We start from the raw sequence: 18,578 nt of genomic DNA on the forward strand, positions 1-18,578 counted from the left end.
ATGTATTTAAGTAGCTTCTAATAACAAGACTAACCTCTGCACTGGACGTTCTAGCACTGACAGCTTACCAAGGCGTTCCCCTTTCTCGCTAAGTCTCTTATCTCCTATACACATTTTACCCTTTCTTACCAGTCCATCTTCATCAGTCACAGTCTCTGAAATCCGTCCCAGTTTCCATTCACATCTGGGTAACAAGTCATCCACAAGCATCACTGTATTTCCCGCTTGTACATTTCTCTTCGGTGTGTGCCGACGCTGTCTTGCAATAATAGATGCAATAATAATGTGGAGATACTCCCTTTCCAGTGACTCCAAAATTGTTCCGCCAGATACTGTACTCTGCACCATCTCCTTTGTCCATAAAGTTCCTCCCTAACAAACTTCCCTGGTAGAGGTGGAGCCATGTTGGACTGTGGTTCCATACTATCAGGGTTGCACAGGTTGTGCACAGTAAGTGGGCGACTGTTGAGTATAGCCATGACTTCATAAAACAACGTTCGCAGAGAAGTACCGTTGAGTCTGCAAGAGGCCAGTGATAATGTGGAGTTCAACACACTCCTTATGGTCCTTATCTGGCACTCCCACACACCTCCGGCGTGACAGGAGTGAGGTGCGTTGAAAACAAAATCACAATGTTTTTCGGATAGAAAGGTGGTGAGTCTGGGAGTGTCAAGTTCTTGTAAAGCTTTGTTCAATTCGTTCTTTGCCCCCACAAAGTTGGTGCCTTGATCACATTGGATTTGTCTAACAGCACCACGAACTGCAATGAAACATCTCAGACCATTTAGGCACCAGTGGACATATCCTCTAACATTTCACTATGGATCGCTCATGAGCAGAAACAAGTGAAAAGCAAACCATATCTTTTATGCTGCTTTCTTCCCTCTCTAGTGGTAAAGGGACCAAACAGTCCATGCCACACTATGAGAAAGGTGGGGAGGGCTCTACACCTTCCTTTGGAAGGTCACTCATCCTTTGACCTTCTGGAGGTCTTCTGAGTCTCTGGCAAGTGACACACTGCCGGATAAAAGATGCAACTGCTCTGCTTATTCCAGGAGTCCAGTAGCCATTGGATCTGATTTCATTGATGGAAAAGCCCTCGCCTTGATGTTTTACTCTTTCATGATAATGACTAATTATCAGCTTAGTCACATGATGGTTTTTTGATAAGATCACTGGGTGTCGGAGTAAGTTGGAGAAGGATGATCGACTGAGCCTTCCTCCCCCCCTGATTCTGCCATCTGCATCTAAAAAGGCATCTACTGTAGGTGCTGCACCTTGGGATGATCTGGCAGCCGACCTCCCTTTTTCAGTAACGTTATTTCTTGCTCGTATACCTGCCTTTGGAGGTGTTTGACCATGACACGCCCTGCACTTTCCAATGCACTTACATTAGCGAGTCCATTTATTTTTCCTTTAACTCATCGTAAAAGGCATGAAATGGCCTTAGTAGCCTGCAACCATGATGAGAACTCGGACAAGCGGTCAGCAGCACTACACCCCTGTATGCAGTGTTCCAGTTCTTCACACCTCTGGATCACCTATGAGAGGTTCCAATACTACATCTGTTATTATCGATATTTCCTGTTTCCAGAGGAACACAGAGCCACCAAACCAATTTGAGGAAAACAACTCATTTATGGTTTTCCCTCTAGAGGCAGTGTCTGCTGGATTCTCTTCCATTGAGACATAAAGCCATTGTTGAGGATTTGTATTGTGGCGAAATGTCTGAACCCTATCGGCTACAAACGTGTGAAAGAGTCATGCATCATTATTTATATTGCCCAGAACTACTTTGGAGTCAGTCCAGAAGAACTCCTCCACATTCAAATAGCTAAGCTCTTCTCTAAGCATATTGCTGACTGTAATTGAGACTTCTGCCACTGATAATTCTAGTCTTGGTATGGTGGTCACCTTTGTGGGAGCTACACGGGACTTTCCTATGATGAGAGCACAATGGACCTTTCCTTTCTCATTCTTGACTCTCAGATAGGGGCACTGACCATACTCTAAGGTGCTTGCGTCAGAGACGTGGTGTAACTCTCTCTTCACAACCCTTCCAAAATTGAGAGGTAAGTAGCATCTATCTATGTTCATAGTCTTTAACTTGACAAGGTCCCTTTGCCAGCTCTCCAGCTCCTCTGGCAGTGGGTCGTCCCAGCCAGTACCTTGGCGACACATTTCCTGGAGGATCCTTTTCCCTTTAAGGAAAAATGGAGCAAGGAACCCAAGAGGATCGAATATAGAAGCAGTGGTAGACAGTATTTCCCGTCGTGTCATTGGTGGTTCCTTTAGAGTGATGTTAAACTTAAAGCAATCACTTTCTGTGTTCCACTGAATCCCCAGCACTCGTTCCAAGGGGCTGTCATTGAAAGTGATTTCCTTTGCCTTACCATCTGTAGCACGCTCTGATGAGGGTGTGCTCTGTTAAACAGCATTGGTGTTTCACACAAACTTGTGAAGATGAAGGCCACCCTTTGCACATACCTCTCTTGCCTCCTGTGCTAACTGAATGGCCTTCTCCACAGTTTCTATGCTTGTGACTCCATCATCCACGCAGAAGTCTCTTTCAATAAACTGGGACCCTAATGGATGAGTGTCTGCTCTCATTAGCTAAACGTTTAAGTCCATAGTTTGCACAGCCAGGAGATGATACTGCTCCAAAAAGATGTTCCTTCATTCAGTATCCTTCATTCATAGGAAGTGCAGATAGTTGCGGTCGTTCTCCTTGACATGGAACTGATGAAACATTTTGTCTATCTCACATGTCAGAGAAATGTGATGCTGCAGGAACCTTATGAGAACGCCAGTTAGATTATTAATTATGTCTGAACCTGGAAGTAGATGTTCATTTAGGCTGGTACCATTGTCCTTTGCAGAGCAGTCGAACACAACACACAACTTATCTGGCTTTTTTGGATGGTAGACACCATGGTGGGGAATGTTCACCATGAGTGCCAAAATCATGGACCTCTTCAGCATCACTTCTCTCAATGATATCCTTCATGTTTGCAGTGTAATCTTGTTTATATTTCTCATCCTTGCAGAATGTATGCCCTAAATGTCTGAGTCTGACTTCAGCAAGCTGCTTGTTATCAGGTAAATGTGGCCGTTGTATAAAAGGAAGTGGCATTTCATAACGTCCTTGGTAGGTTTTCTTTATACCTTCCTTGAGCCTGTCCAGGATAATTAGATCCTCTTGAGAGTTGGCCTTAAACTCTCCTCTGACATCCTTGAAATCCAGCTCCAGGACTTGAAGTATATCTGTTGGTGTTATTAGACGCAGCTCCTGTACCGCAGCTCGGTGACATAAGACAAATTCTGCAGTTGTATCAAGCTAAGGTGTTGAGCAGCCAACGATACTCCATCCTAAGTCTGTCAGCACAGCATATGGTTCATTGTCTCCACCTAGTATCACCTGTCTAGGTGGCAGCGATCTTGAACAGTTGTACCCAATTAAGAGTCAAACATCACAGCTGAGGAGGGGTGGTATCTTATCAGTTATTGCAGCAAGGTGAGTCCAGCGTTTAGCAGTTTCGTGCGTTGGAATGTGATCACGATTGAGAGGTATGCAGTCTTTGGTGTATGCAGGAGGGAGATCAATGTGCACCGATGAATTGTAACCCCTTACACAGAGTCCTGATACTCTTTCACTCTTCATCACCATATTCTCTCCCAACATGGTGGTGAGTTTCAACTGCACTGGGTAAGTGTCCATTTGTAATTCATTGCTCACCTCTTTGTCAGTGAAAGTGCTGTCACTGTGCGCGTCTGATAAAGCATATGCGAGTTGTTCCTTTGCTGGATCTTTGACACAGGATACCCACACAGGTACAATCATGGAGGTGCTATGTGACTGTTCTTGACTGGTGGCATTAAGTTACATAGCAGCTGTAGTTTCCTTACATTGCTTGTAGCTGTGATTATATCAGGCACAGGTTGGTCTCTACTTCCATTCTTCTCATAGCTGTAATCATGAAGACTAGTGGGGCGCCTTCTCCTGCATACCTCACAGCTATGGCGACGACGGCATTCCTTTGCACAGTGACCTGGTTTTAAACAAGCATAGCTCAGCTTATTGTCCTTTACATATGTCCATCTGTTCTCAGGAGACGTTTTCATAAGATCAGGACATCTGTGGAGTTGATTCTTGTTACACTGGCATCAGATGCATGGAGCCCATACTCTCTCGTTAGTTGATGTCTCTTTATCCCTGCCAACAGTGGCTTGAGTGCTGAGAACATTAGCCCTGTTTCTTTTAGGTTCCCTTGTGATTATTTTATCCTGGTGTGAATCCACTGAGTGAAGTGCATGTAGGCAGGTGACAGGATTACATGCAATTTCTGCCTCAATTGATATGAATCTGGAAAGATGGGAATTTGCCACCTTCCATGAAATCTACCGTAACCCGACGATTCCAGCGCAATGCTAACTAGTCAGGTAGCTTCTGAATTAATGTTTTATTTTCCTCACAGTCACTCAGTATGTCTAGGCCCTTTGCATGATGAATGGCTGACCGTATCACAGACCGTATCGCTGACCGTATGGCTGACCGCATGGCTGACCGTATCACTGACCGTATGGCTGACCATATCGCTGACCGTATGGCTGACCGTATCATTGACCATATGGATGACCGTATGGCTGACCGTATCGCAGACCGTATGGCTGACCGTATCGCTGACTGCATGGCTGACCGTATGGCTGACCGTATCGCAGACCGTATCACTGACCATATGGCTGACCGTATCGCAGACCGTATGGCTGACCGTATCGCTGACTGTATGGCTGACCGTATGGCTGACCGTATCGCAGACCGTATGGCTGACCGTATCGCTGACTGTATGGCTGACCGTATGGCTGATCGTATGGCTGATCGTATCACTGACCGTATCGCTGACCGTATGGTTGACCGTATCGCTGACCGTATCGCTGACTGTATGGCTGACCGTATCGCTGACCATATGGCTGACAGTATTGCTGACCGTATGGCTGATCATATGGCTGATCGTATCACTGACCGTATCGCTGACCGTATGGCTGACAGTATTGCTGACCGTATGGCTGATCGTATGGCTGACCGTATGGCTGATGGTATGGCTGATCGTATCACTGACCGTATCGCTGACCGTATGGTTGACCGTATCGCTGACCGTATCGCTGACTGTATGGCTGACCGTATCGCTGACCGTATGGCTGACAGTATTGCTGACCGTATGGCTGATCGTATGGCTGATCGTATCACTGACCGTATCGCTGACCGTATGGCTGACAGTATTGCTGACCGTATGGCTGATCGTATGGCTGATCGTATCACTGACCGTATCGCTGACCGTATGGCTGACAGTATTGCTGACCGTATGGTTGACCGTATGGCTGACCGTATGGCTCATAAGCTTATTCCAAGCATCTTTGCATGCCTCATCATCACTTTGGTAGAACGTGCCCTCAAGACATTTATGAGCAGGACCACTGATATTTTTCTTAAGGTAATACAGCTTATCTGCTGAAGAGATACCTGTTCTCTGAATGAGTACATAAAGGATGCCTTCCATTCACTAAAATGAATTGGATCCCCGTTAAACACAGCAGGCTCTGGCATTGGGAGCCTGTTAACGGCTTTGCTGTTCTGAATAGCTTGAGCCAGGTAAGACACATCAGTGAGGGATGGTGTTGTGACATCATGCGAAGGCTGATGTCTGTCATAGGTGCTTTGTGTTTTGCAGTCAAACTTAAAGGTCTGGCCATCCATCCATCCATCCATTTTCCAAACTGCTTATCCTACTGGGTCTTGGAGGGTCCGGAGCCTATCCCGGAAGCAATGGGCACGAGGCAGGGAACAACCCTGGATGGGGGGCCAGCCCATCGCAGGGCACACTCACACACCACTGACTCTCACACGCACACCTACGGGCAATTTAGCAACTCCAATTAGCCTCAGCATGTTTTTGGACTGTGGGGGGAAACCGGAGTACCTGGAGGAAACCCAACGACAACATGGGGAGAACATGCAAACTCCACACACATGTGACCCAGGCGGAGACTCGAACCCGGGTCCCAGAGGTGTGAGGCAACAGTGCTAACCACTGCACCACCATGCAGCCCCCTGGGTGTGAAAAAAATTTCATAAAGCAAAACACAAGCACGTTCTCCGCTTAGCTTAGCTTAACGATGTTCTGGTAAATGAAAAAAACGGAAGTCCCTCAAAAAAAGGGGTCCCACTAAATAAAAGTACATATGCATAAATGAATGCATACAAATGAATACAGAATACAAATGTATATTAAAAAATATGCAATACGCAACTCAATATGTTTTGTAACATTAATTAGTCTCGTGTCAAACCTTGGGGTTATTTACATCCTCTAATAAAAGGTTCTGCTCAGATTGCGTGAAAAATTGTGCCCTGTTTTTTGACGTTTTGCAGAACCCAATGAGAGACTTGCCGATCAAGGTTTCTAGACTCGATGTATATGGGCTGTTCAAGCAGCGCAGGCACGTACAATCATCTCGGATGAATGGATCCAGCTAGACTAATCTACTACACAGCTGCGTTTGAAAAACCGATTTATTCCAGATAAGTTTCACTGGCATTAACTCATCCAGGATGAGGCATCTGATCTCGGATGATTTAAGCGACGTACGGAAAATACCCCACGGGCCTCAAGGGGGTATTCCATGAAAGTAGCTAAATAAAGCCAGACTTTCCCGAAAAAGTCAAACTAGCTCCATCTCTGAACGTAGCCTCATGTCGTTTCACTAACAAACAAACAAATTTATTTTTGTATAGCGCAGTATCACGACATAACATTGTCTCAAAGTGCTTTACAGCATCCTCACCCAAAGCCCCCAGTGAGTAAGACATAGGTGACAGTGGCAAGGAAAAACTTCCAAGAAGGAAGAAACCTTGGGAGGGACCAGACTCAAAGGGGGAGCCCATCCTCCAGGGGCCGGCAGGGAGAGTCGAATAGAAGAGATGGTTAAGTGCCAAGTCACATTGTCCAAGTCATGAGATGTGGAAGATGACACAGGCAGAACGGCGAGCTGGATGCAGGGACATCTCTGGTAGTGGCGATGTCACATGTAGCAGGGTGTGCTGGACATCTTGGTAGACTGAGGTCTCCAGGCAGCACCCCCCAGGAGGAGTATGGGAAATAAAATGCACAATTAGTTAAAGTAGAGGAGGCTATAGGCAGTGCTAACAGTTAGGTGAGTGCAATATGAAGTGCAAAGTGCAAGCTCCGGCAGATATGGCAATGGCAGCATAAGTAGGAGGGAGAGGCAAGTGGGAATGCAGGCATGGGGAGTCCCTGAAATGTCAGCACTCCAGTTCCACAAGGGGGTGTGAAGCCAGAATGACAGGCTGATAGTCCAGTTTATCCAAAGCCAATGGCACCAATCATTTCACACAGTTCAGCTTTAATTAATCAAAGCTCATACAAGACAGACTTGCATAGTCTCACTTAGTGCGCACAGCAAAGATATTTAAGACACTGAATGAATGGATAAACGACAGATTGACCGAATGAGTGGGAAAGCGTGTAAAACTAGAGCAGTGTTTTTTTCCCGCGGCAGAACAAACGCTGCTGATGGAGCTGTATGAAAAATACAAGGATGTAATCACTAAAAAAGGCAAAACTGTGGCCATAAACACAGCCAGGGAGTTGGCTTGGCAATGAATTGCAGGCAGACTAAATGTGTAAGTTACGTAAATGTCCAGTACAGTGGCATGGTGGTACAGTGGTTTATGCTGTCGCCTTACACCGCAGAAGTTCCTGGCTCGATCCCCATAGCCAACGGGGAACCTTCTGGGTTGATTTCATGTGTCATTATTACTGTATAATGTTATTCTGCATTATTTAATCTCCATAAAATACTTTCAGTCGCATAAGTGTGAAATGTTCTGCACAAATAACCATATCTTGTCTTTGCTATTTTACTAATAAACTTTCAAATCAGACAGTGACTAAACAAAATATAAAAATATCTTCCTGTTCATATTATTTTAACATTTTTTTTTCAGTTTGAGTCATTGCATTTCATGTTTGACCTTTCTAACACGGGTACGCTTTTACTTGAATCATTTTACAATTAATTGGAATGTTGAGTTTTGGAATGTGATTTTTTTAATAGGCTTTATTATATTTATTACATGACATTAGTAGTAAGATTGCGGAATGTCGTCTGATGAAACGATCTATTGGGAATCTGTTTAACTAAGTGAGACAGTTAACCTGGTCTGGATCAACCTTGTTCACTCACCTAAGTTACCATGGCAGCTAAGCAGGGATTAATGTAAGACACGTCGATGGAACGGAATTCCCACTAAAATGAGCCAGACTTGTCGAAATAGGTCAGACTTTCCCTTAATCCTGCTTTGTGTGACACCCCCCAGCAGTCATGGCCCACAGCGTTATGGATGCGGATGGCGACCCAGAGTGTTCCGACTGAGGCTGTGCTGACGTTCACTAGCATCCGGTCTGAGTATGCAGATGGAGGGGGCCGCATGAGTCAGAACTCTGACCTGGAGGTAGCCATCGAGCTCCTAAAGCGCACAGCCCCCCCAGGCCCTGTCAGCTCTCAGGCTGCCTGCCCTGCATGCGCAGCTGGGCAGTTATGCGGCTGCAGATAAGAGGTCAGGTGTGTTCCTCTGCCAGACTCTGCCCCCCCAGGCCCTGTCAGCTCTCAGGCTGCCTGCCCTGCATGCGCAGCTCGGCCAGTTACACGGCTGCAGATAAGAGGTCAGGTGTGTTCCTCTGCCAGACTCTGCCCCCCCAGGCCCTGTCAGCTCTCAGGCTGCCTGCCCTGCATGCGCAGCTCGGCCAGTTACACGGCTGCAGATAAGAGGTCAGGTGTGTTCCTCTGCCAGACTCTGCCCCGCCAGGCCCTGTCAGCTCTCAGGCTGTCTGCCCTGCATGCACAGCTTCCCTCACTGCTGCTAGCTGACAGACAAACGATGATCCCTGAAGCAGTTAGTATTCTGTAATACAGTAGGACATTCTAGAGGGAGTGGCGCACGCTGATGACATCATGCACATTATGTCCACTGGGATGGAGAACATGTGCACGATGATGATAAGTTTAATGTTTCGCCATACAACCCCAAATCAGAAAAAGTTGGGACAGGGTGGAAAATGTGAATAAAAAAATAAAGTAGTAATTCACAAATGTCCTTAACTTTTATTTCATTGCAGACAGTATGAACACAAGATAATTCATGTATTTTTTGGTCAACATCATCTGATTTGTAAACAAACATCCATTCTTGCCATTCAGGCTTGCAACACATTCCAAAAAAAGTAGGGACAGTACAGCATTTACCACTTTGTACATTTCCCCTGTCTTTTAACAACACTTAAAAGACGTTTAGGCATTGAAGAAATCAAGTGACTAAGTGTTGCAGGTGTTAGTTTGTCCCATTCTTCCTGCAAACAATGTTTTAGGTGCGCAACAGTACGGGGTCTTCGTTGACGCATTCTTCGTTTCAAAATGTGCCAAACATTCTCTATAGGAGACAAATCAGGGCTGCAGGCCGGCCAGTCAAGCATCCGCACCCTCTTCTTACGCAGCTATGCCTTTGTTATGCGCGCAGTATGTGGTTTGGCATCGTCTTGCTGAAATAAACATGGGCGTCCCTGGAAAAGACGTCGTCTTGAAGGCAGCATTTGTTCCTCCAAAACTGAGATATACTTCTCAGCATTGATGCTGCCATCGCAGAAGTGCAAGTTACCTTTGCCAAAGGCACTGACACAACCCCATACCATGACAGCCCCTGGCTTTTGGACTTGTATCTGGTAACAGTCTGGATGGTCCTTTTCCTCTTTGGTCCGCAGCACACGGCGTCCATTTCTTCCAAAAAAGATGTGAAAAACCGATTCATCTGACCACAATACACATTTCCACTGCACAATGGACCATCCCAGATGCCTTCGAGCCCAGAGAAGTCGACGGCGCTTCAGGACACTATTTATGTAGGGCTTCCTTTTGGCACAGTACAGTTTTAGCTGGCATTTCCTAATGTAACTGTGTGCTGTAGTGCTTGAGAGTGACTTCCTGAAGTAGTCCTGAGCCCATGCAGTTGTATCATTTATTGATGAATGACAGTTTTTAATGCAGTGCCGTCTGAGGGCTCGGAGATCACGGCCATTCAGTTTAGGCTTGCGCCCTTGGCCTTTGCGCACGGTGATTTCTCCAGATTCCCTGATTCTTTTCACTATGTTATGCACTGTAGAGGGAGGGATGCCCAAATCTCTTCCTATCTTTCTTTGAGAAACGTTTTTCTTCATCATTTCAAAGATTTTTGCCCGCACTTGATGGCAAACTGGCGATCCTCTGCCCATCTTTGCTCCTGAAGGAGTAGGCCTTTCCTCGATGCTGCTATTGTACCGAATCATGATTGCAATCACCTGTTAACATCACCAGTTTCAAATCACATCATTATTTAGTTATTATGCCTCATTACTGCCCCTGAATTGCCCCCGTCCCAACTGTTTTTGGAATGTGTTGCAAGCCTGAATGGCAAGAATGGATGTTTATTTACAAATCAGATGATGTTGACCAAAAAATACATGAATTATCTTGTGTTCATACTGTCTGCAATGAAATAAAAGTTAAGGGACATTTGTGAATTACTGCTTTATTTTTTTATTCACATTTTCCACCCTGTCCCAACTTTTTCTGATTTGGGGTTGTATTCAGTATTGCCCCGGGTAGTGGTGGCCTGGGGACCAGCTGGTACAGAAGCGGGGGGGCAGGGATGCAGGTAACAAGCTGATAGACGCCCCCCTGTCTGACGCTCCCTGCTCACCCGCGAGTCCCAGGTTGGTGCGGCCGTGGGCCAGTCGCTCACAGAGCAGGCGGCTCCATTGATAAACAAAGCAGAGCCTTATCGAGGGGTGGGGTAGCGGGGGGGATTCACTGTTTGCTGGTTGCATAGGAAGTTATAGGGGGGGTAACCCTGTAGGTGCTGAAGGACAGATTCGGCCCATTAGCCCTGTAGGTGCTGAATTTAACCGACAAGCTATTTAACCAGTTTCTTGACTGAGGATTGTGAATCAGATGCTGGTATTTAGCTCTGCTAATCAAGTGAATCACTCTAAATGTCACTGGGTACAAAGGGCTGCATAGAAAACTGTCCTTCCTGCCTGCTGTGTCTCTGTGTGCTGGAGCCTGATGTCACTGGTTCTCTTCTGCTGTCATGAGAAAATCAGGAAGCCGCCCCAGTGAATAAAGCTTAACTTGGCAGATACATCTTTCCAAACTACAACCCCAATTCCAAAAATGTTGGGACGTTCTGCAAATTGTAAATAAAATCAGAATGCAGTGATATGGAAATCTCATAAACCTAAATTTTATTCATAAAGGAACAGAAAACATATCAAGTGTTTAAACTGAGAAAATGCATCATTGTAAGGAAAAATTTTGAATGTCACAGCAGCAACACATCTCAACAAAGTTGGGACAAGGCCATGTTTACCACTGTGTGGCATCTCCTCTACTTTTAACAACAGTCTGTAAATGTCTGAGGACTGAGGAGGTCAGTTGTTTGAGTTTTGGGAGAGGAATGTTGTCCCATTCTCGTCTGATACAGGATTCTAGTTGCTCAACTGTCCTAGATCTTCTGTGTCATATTTTTCATTTTATGGAGCATCCAAATGTTCTCAGTGGCTGGAAGATCTGGACCGCTGGCAGGCCAGTTCAGTACCCGGACCCTTCTTCTACGAATCCATCATGTTGTAATTGATGCAGTGTGTGGTTTGGCATTGTTATGTTGGAAAATGCAAGGTCTTCACTGAAAGAGACGTCATCTGGATGGGAGCATCTGTTGCTCTAGAACCTGGATATACCTTTCAGCACTGATGGTGCCTTTCCAGATATGCAGGCTGCCCCTGCCATATGTACTAATGCACCCCCACACCATCAGAGATGCTGGCTTTTGAACTGAGTGCTGATAACACGCTGGGTGGTCCTTCTCCTCTTTAGTCCAGTTGACATGGTGTCCCTGGTTTCCAAAAAGAATTTCAAATTTAGATTCGACTGACCACAGAACAGTTTTCCACTCAGCCGCAGTCCATTTTAAATGAGCTTTGGCCCAGAGACGACGTCGGTGATTCTGGATCATGTTCATATACGGCTTCTTCTTTGGATGATAGAGTTTTAACTGGCATCTGAGCATGGCAGCGCGAATTCTGTTCACTGATAGTGTTTTTGGGAAATATTCCTGAGCCTATTTAGTGATTCCATTACAGAATCATGCCTGTTTGTGATGCAGTGCTGCCTAAGGGCCAAAATATCACAGGCATCTAGTCTGGTTTTTCACAGAGATTTCTCCAGATTCTCAGAATCATTTGATTACATTATGTGCTGTAGATGATGAAATATTCAACCTCTTTGCAGTTTTATACTGAGGAACTTCTTTCTGAAATTGCTCCACTATTTGTCAGTGCAGTATTAGGGGAACTGTGACCCTCTGCCCATCTTTACTTCAGAGAGACACTGCATCTCTAAGATGCTCTTTTTATACCCTGTCATGTTACTGACCTGATCCCAATTGACCTAATTATTTGCAAATTGTTCCTCCAGCTGTTGGGTTTTTGTACCACTAACTTTTCCAGCCTCCTATTGCCCCCGTCCCAACTTTTTTGATATACGTTGCTGTCATGAAATTCAAAATCAGCCAATATTTTTCATGAAATAGCAAAATGTCTCAGTTTAAACATCTGATATGTTTTCTATACTTTGTTATGAATATAATACAGGTTTATGAGATTTCCATATCATTACATTCTGTTTTTATTTACAATTTGCACAATTTCCCAACTTTTTGGAATTGGTGTTGTAATATACCACAATGTTATTCTTTATCTGCAGTAACAGCAATTTTAATGGGAAGCTTTTCAGTCTTTCTGTTACATTTCTGTAGATGAATTGAGGACTTTATGTTTCTGCCAAATTCACAGAGATCAAATGGAAGATTGCAGTTCAGATCTACATGATAAATCGGGTTTATCATCCATATTGAAGGTTTGTATTTATTGCTGATATATATTTTCTTGGTTGTTATGTCAATTAGCTTATATTTTATACAGCTGCATAATATTAAATTCATCATGTTAAAGGAAATATGTTTTAAACTATGATTCACAAGTGAAACTGAAAAGGTTTGGTGTAAGTAGCAATAATTAACTGTTTCTGTTTATTTTAGTCGCTAGAGGAAAAAGCCATGAAGTTCCTAAAGGAGGAACTGGAGACGTTTGTGAGGCACCTAGATCAGAATTACCCAGAATGCTCTGAGCCTCAGCTGGAGGAGGACAATGACCTGGACTGTGATGGTCAGATGCAGAAGACCAGTGTTAGAGAGGTAGCTCTGAAGATCACACTGTACATTCTGAGGACCATGAAGCAAGATGATCTTGCTGACCTGCTGGACAAGAGTAAGAACTTTATAACATTATGTGCATGTACAATATTGTGCAAAAGTCTTAGGCAGGCAGAGAAAAGGATGTTTAAATGGTCTTCATGTTGGTGTAGAACTACTATAATATGTATGTCAAAGTGTGTTTGCCATTTCAGAAACTCTCCCAAAATCACCCTAATATTTGCAGAAATCGTGCAGTATATCCATGTATTTTTTTACTTGACCACTAACACACCTCATGTGGCTGATCAATATCTTCTTGAGTTTTAAACTAATTTAATTAATTAATGAAGTGAGCTGGTGGTGAAATTTAACAAATACATGGACTGGCTGTGGTGTGTCACGATCGTGTTCGCGGGAAGCAGCGATCGTGCGGGTCGGCAGGTAAGGAGAGGCAGGCAGGCAGTGATCAGGGCTAAACTGGGGTTTATTTACGACGGGACAGGAGCTTGAAACACACACCACACCGAATCCACAATGACGGACAAGGGGAACAGGTCAGACCAGGACTTAAATAGGACAAGACTAAGCAAAGTAATCAGACAGGGCTGGAAACAATCAGGGAAGCACACGTGGGTAATCAGGGGCGTGGCACACACGAGGAGCCGACGAGCCGGGTCATGACATGGTGCCCCTGAGGAGAGGTTTGGGAAATGAAAAGGGGTTTTGTGTTTTTTTTGGTTCTGAGCAGATATACATTTACTACCCAGATAAATGGCTTTAAACATTTCCTTTGGCTGCCTAAGGCTTATTCACGGTCCTGTATGCGGTGTTCCAGTAAAATACGCATGATAAAACTTTCAGTTTCACATTCACAGTCACAGGGAAATATCTGGATATGTATGTGTGAAAAGTGTGTTTTTGGAAAATATTCTTCCTCTCATACTGGTCAGGATCACGATGAGAATTAGTGCGTTTTCCTCTCATTTCTTTTCAGGAAAGCTCATGCTACAGGGATTCAAACGTAAACTTAAGAAGCAATTTGAGTGTGTATTTGAAGGGAAAGCTAAGGAAGGACAGCCAACACTTCTCAGTGAGATTTACACAGAACTCTACATAACTGAAGGTGGGACTGGAGCAGTCAATGATGAACATGAAGTGAGACAGATTGAAACAGCATCCAAGAAAAGGCGAACAGAAGATACTACAGTCAAGTGCAATGATATATTTAAACCCTTATGTGGACGTGAGACACCTATCAGAACTGTACTCACTAAAGGGGTGGCAGGTATCGGGAAAACAGTCTCTGTGCAGAAATTTATTCTCGACTGGGCAGAAGGAAAAGCAAACCAGGATGTTCACTTCATATTTGCTCTTCCTTTCCGGGACCTGAATTTGATTAAGGGTGAATACAGTCTGATTAAACTTCTTCACCACTTTGTCCCAGAACTGAAATCATTTCAATCCACTGAGCTGTTTAGGTACAAAGTCTTGTTCATCTTTGATGGTCTCGATGAGTGTCGCCTTCCTCTGGATTTTCAGAACAATGAGAGCTGGTTTGATCTAACAAAGAAAACGTCACTGAATGTGCTGTTGACTAACCTCATTAAGGGGAATCTGCTCCCATCCGCTCTCCTCTGGATAACCTCCCGGCCAGCAGCAGCCAATCAGATACCTCCTGAGTGTGTCCACCAGGTGACAGAGATACGAGGGTTCAGTGATGCCCAGAAGGAGGAGTATTTCAAGAAGAGATTTAATGATCAGAGCCTGGCCAGCAGGATTATCACACATGTGAAATCATCAAGGAGCCTCTTCATCATGTGCCACATACCTGTGTTCTGCTGGATTTCAGCCACTGTGCTTAAGAGGCTTTTTAGTGAGACTGACACGGGAGAAATTCCAAAGACTCTGACTGAAATGTACACACACTTCCTGATCTTTCAGACAAGTTTAAAAAATGACAAGTATAGGCTACCGACAAGTTGGTACAGGAAAATGGTGGTGAGATTGATGAAAAACCATGAAACTAAGCTTAAAGAATACAGCAAGGAATTCCTTTTAAAACTTGGTAAACTTGCTTTTGACAATCTTGAGAAAGGCAACCTCATATTTTATGAGCAAGATCTGACTGGCATTGATGTCACTGAAGCTTCAGTTTACTCTGGAGTGTGCACAGAAGTCTTTAAAGAGGAGTATGGGTTGTACCAGGAGAAGGTGTACTGCTTTGTGCATCTGACCATCCAGGAGTATCTCGCTGCTTTATATGTGTTTCTGTCAAACTCATCAGCTGACCTGCTGAAGACTGCAGTGGATCAGGCATTAGAGAGCAAGAATGGACACTTGGACCTCTACCTCCGCTTCCTCCTGGGCCTCTCAACAGACTCCAGTAAGACTCTGTTACAAAAGCTACTGGGGCCAACAGAAACCAGCTCACATAACATTAAGGAAACAGCCCAATACATCAAGGGGAAAATAAAGGAGAATTTATCTCCAGAAAGGACCATCAACCTGTTCCATTGTCTGACTGAACTGGGTGACAATTCTCTAGTAGAGGAAGTACAAAGATACCTGAATTCAGGAAACATTTCAGCAGATGACCTCTCACCTGCACAGTACTCAGCTCTGGCCTTTGTGATGCTGATGTCAGATGAGGAGCTGGATGTGTTTGACCTGAAGAAATACATCAGATCGGATAAACAGCACTGCAGGCTGCTGCCTGTGGTCAAGAACTCCAGGACGGCTCTGTAAGTGACGTGGGGATGGGAAATCATGTCTGGTCTGGCAGTAATACATGATTATTGTTTGAAATGTGTAATATATATTATATATTTCTCCTCATGGATTAATAAGTGGGTTTTATTTTGATAATCACAGCTATAGCTGATGTATAGCAGTAGCTAATCTTGACCACAGACTTTATAATGACTGAAGGTAGTGATGTCACTTTTTGTTTGTTACTACGTTTCCATTCCCATCCAGTCTGCCTTCTGATCACAGCACAGCATCCTAACCTGCTATAGAAACAGTGAGGGCTCTTTATCCACAGGGTGTATCAGTGGTATGTGAGTGTTATTGTCAGCAGGCGTGTTCATGTGATGGAGCCCAGAGCTGGGAGCTTCCGTATGACTGCTGTCTCTGGCTGCTCACTGGCGCCCTCTGCTGGCCTCAGCTGCAGCTGACTGAGGATGTGACGACACATCTAGTCTGGCAGACATAAACATTGTTTAAAATATAAAATGAATATGTATATATGTAATTTATTTCCCCTCTTTCATCAACAAGGTTCCTTTTTAATCTAGTTCATATTAACTGAAGGTAGTGATGTAGTAAAGACAAAAAAGACAAGATTTCCACGACCATCCTTTGTGTAACAAATAAGCAAAGATACAGCATCATACAGAATGGTCCAGTTTTCATTAGTATTGGGAAAACCACTCATATTTGTTTCAGTTCTGGATGCTGTAGGAAGCGTTTCTGTAAATACTGGATGTGGTGCATGACTCTTTGGGTTCGGACTCTGTGTCCATGAGCGGAAGGTCGCTGGTTCAGATCTCTTGGCCGGCAGAGTGATGTCATCGCTGAGCCCTTGAGCTGCAGGGGTGCTGGATGCTGGTCGATCCTGCGCTGCGACCCCCAAACTTCCTCTCACCTGTATATTTGTCGGCGTGTCTCTTGGAGAGCAAGATGGGAGGGGCGAAAAGACAATTTCCCCATGGGGGTGAATGAAGTATCATTATTCATAAATCATTAAAACAAAAATTTTTTCTAAAAGCCTATTTCACAGGACTGATAGCTCTCCGATTAGTGTATTGTTGACAAGGGCTGGGCGATAAGTAAAAAAATGTGTATGTGTCATTTAGTATAAAAATATCGCAATAAACAATCATTTTGAGTCCCCCCCTAAACATCGAGTGCAATTTCAGTTCAGTTCAGATTTATTTGTATAGTGTATTTTCACAACATTACATCATCTCAAAGCACTTTACAGCATCCCTGCCCAAAGCCCCCAGTGAGCAAGTCAGAGGGGACAGTGGCAAGGAAAAGCTCCCTAGAAGGAAGAAATCTTGGGAGGAACCAGACTCAGAGGAGGAGCCCATCCTCCAGGGGGCAGCAGAGGAAGCCCTAACCCTAACCAGACTGAAAGGGGGAGCCCATCCTCCAGGGGGCAGCAGAGGAAGCCTTAACCCTAACCAGACTGAAAGGGGGAACCCATCCTCCAGAGGGCAGCAGAGGAAGCCCTAACCCTAACCAGATACAAAGGGGGAGCCCATCCTCCAGGAGGCAGCAGCAGGCCAGAAGGTCGTCACAGGTAGTGGAGACGTTGCAGGCAGCAGGGCAGGCAGGATATCTTGAAAATGTGGTGTCTCCAGGCAGCACAGCCCAGGGGGAGTAGGGGAAATAAAATGTGCAGTTAGCCAAAGTAGGGGAGACTAGAGGCAGTGCAAACAGTTAGGTGAGTGCAGTATGTAAGCTCCGGCAGATATGGCTATGGCAGCATAAGTAGGAGGGAGAGGCAGGTGGGAACGCAGGCATGGGGAGTCCCTGAATGTCAGCACTCCAATTCCACAAGGGGGTGTGAAGCTAAAGTGACAGACTGACAGTTCAGTTTATCCAAAGCCAATGGCACCGATCCCCACCCAGCTCTACACCTCACACTATAGGTCTGACTGGGAGTGAGCAGTTAGCTAGAGCTAGAACTAGTGTCCCTATAAACTAAACTAAACAGGAGTGTTTTTAGTCTATATTTGAATATTGAGAATCAGCCTGAATCCCGCTCATCCACTGGAAGACTATTCCACAGCTGAAGAGCTCTATAAGAGAAAGCTCTGCAGCCTGCTGTAGCTCTTTCTGCCTTGGGTACTAACACATATCCTGCTCTTTATAATGTAAGAAAGCGAGGAGGGTTGTATAAGGCCAGCAGGTTACTAAGGTATTCTGGTGCAAAGGCCATTCAGTGTTTTATAAGTCAATAGCAGTATTTTGTAGTTAATCCGAGACTTAACTGGAAGCCAATGAAGGGAGCATAGAACAGGGCTAATATAATCACATTTATTAGTGTTTGTAAGAACTCTGGCTGCTGCATTTTGTACCAGCTAAAGTTTATGTAAGGATCCAGATGGGCACCCAGAAAGGAAGGCATTACAGTATCCAGCCTGGAAGTTATAAAGGTGTTAGTGTTTCCGCTTCATGACAGGAGAGCATCTTCCGAAGCTTGGCTAGG

General features: G+C 44.8%; 1 protein-coding gene across 1 annotated transcript in view; it reads left to right on the forward strand.

Annotated features, from left to right (window-relative positions):
• Window positions 1-18,578, forward strand: part of LOC125723380 (NACHT, LRR and PYD domains-containing protein 12-like) — an 83,235-nt gene that overhangs the window by 14,003 nt on the left and 50,654 nt on the right. The window contains exons 8-10 of the mRNA XM_048999913.1: window positions 12,960-13,023; window positions 13,205-13,433; window positions 14,355-16,101. Of these exons, the coding sequence (XP_048855870.1) occupies window positions 12,960-13,023; window positions 13,205-13,433; window positions 14,355-16,101 (2,040 nt within the window). The remainder of the gene's footprint in view (window positions 1-12,959; window positions 13,024-13,204; window positions 13,434-14,354; window positions 16,102-18,578) is intronic.

This window comes from Brienomyrus brachyistius, unplaced genomic scaffold (genome assembly GCF_023856365.1).
Source record: "Brienomyrus brachyistius isolate T26 unplaced genomic scaffold, BBRACH_0.4 scaffold48, whole genome shotgun sequence".
Lineage (NCBI taxonomy): Eukaryota > Metazoa > Chordata > Actinopteri > Osteoglossiformes > Mormyridae > Brienomyrus > Brienomyrus brachyistius.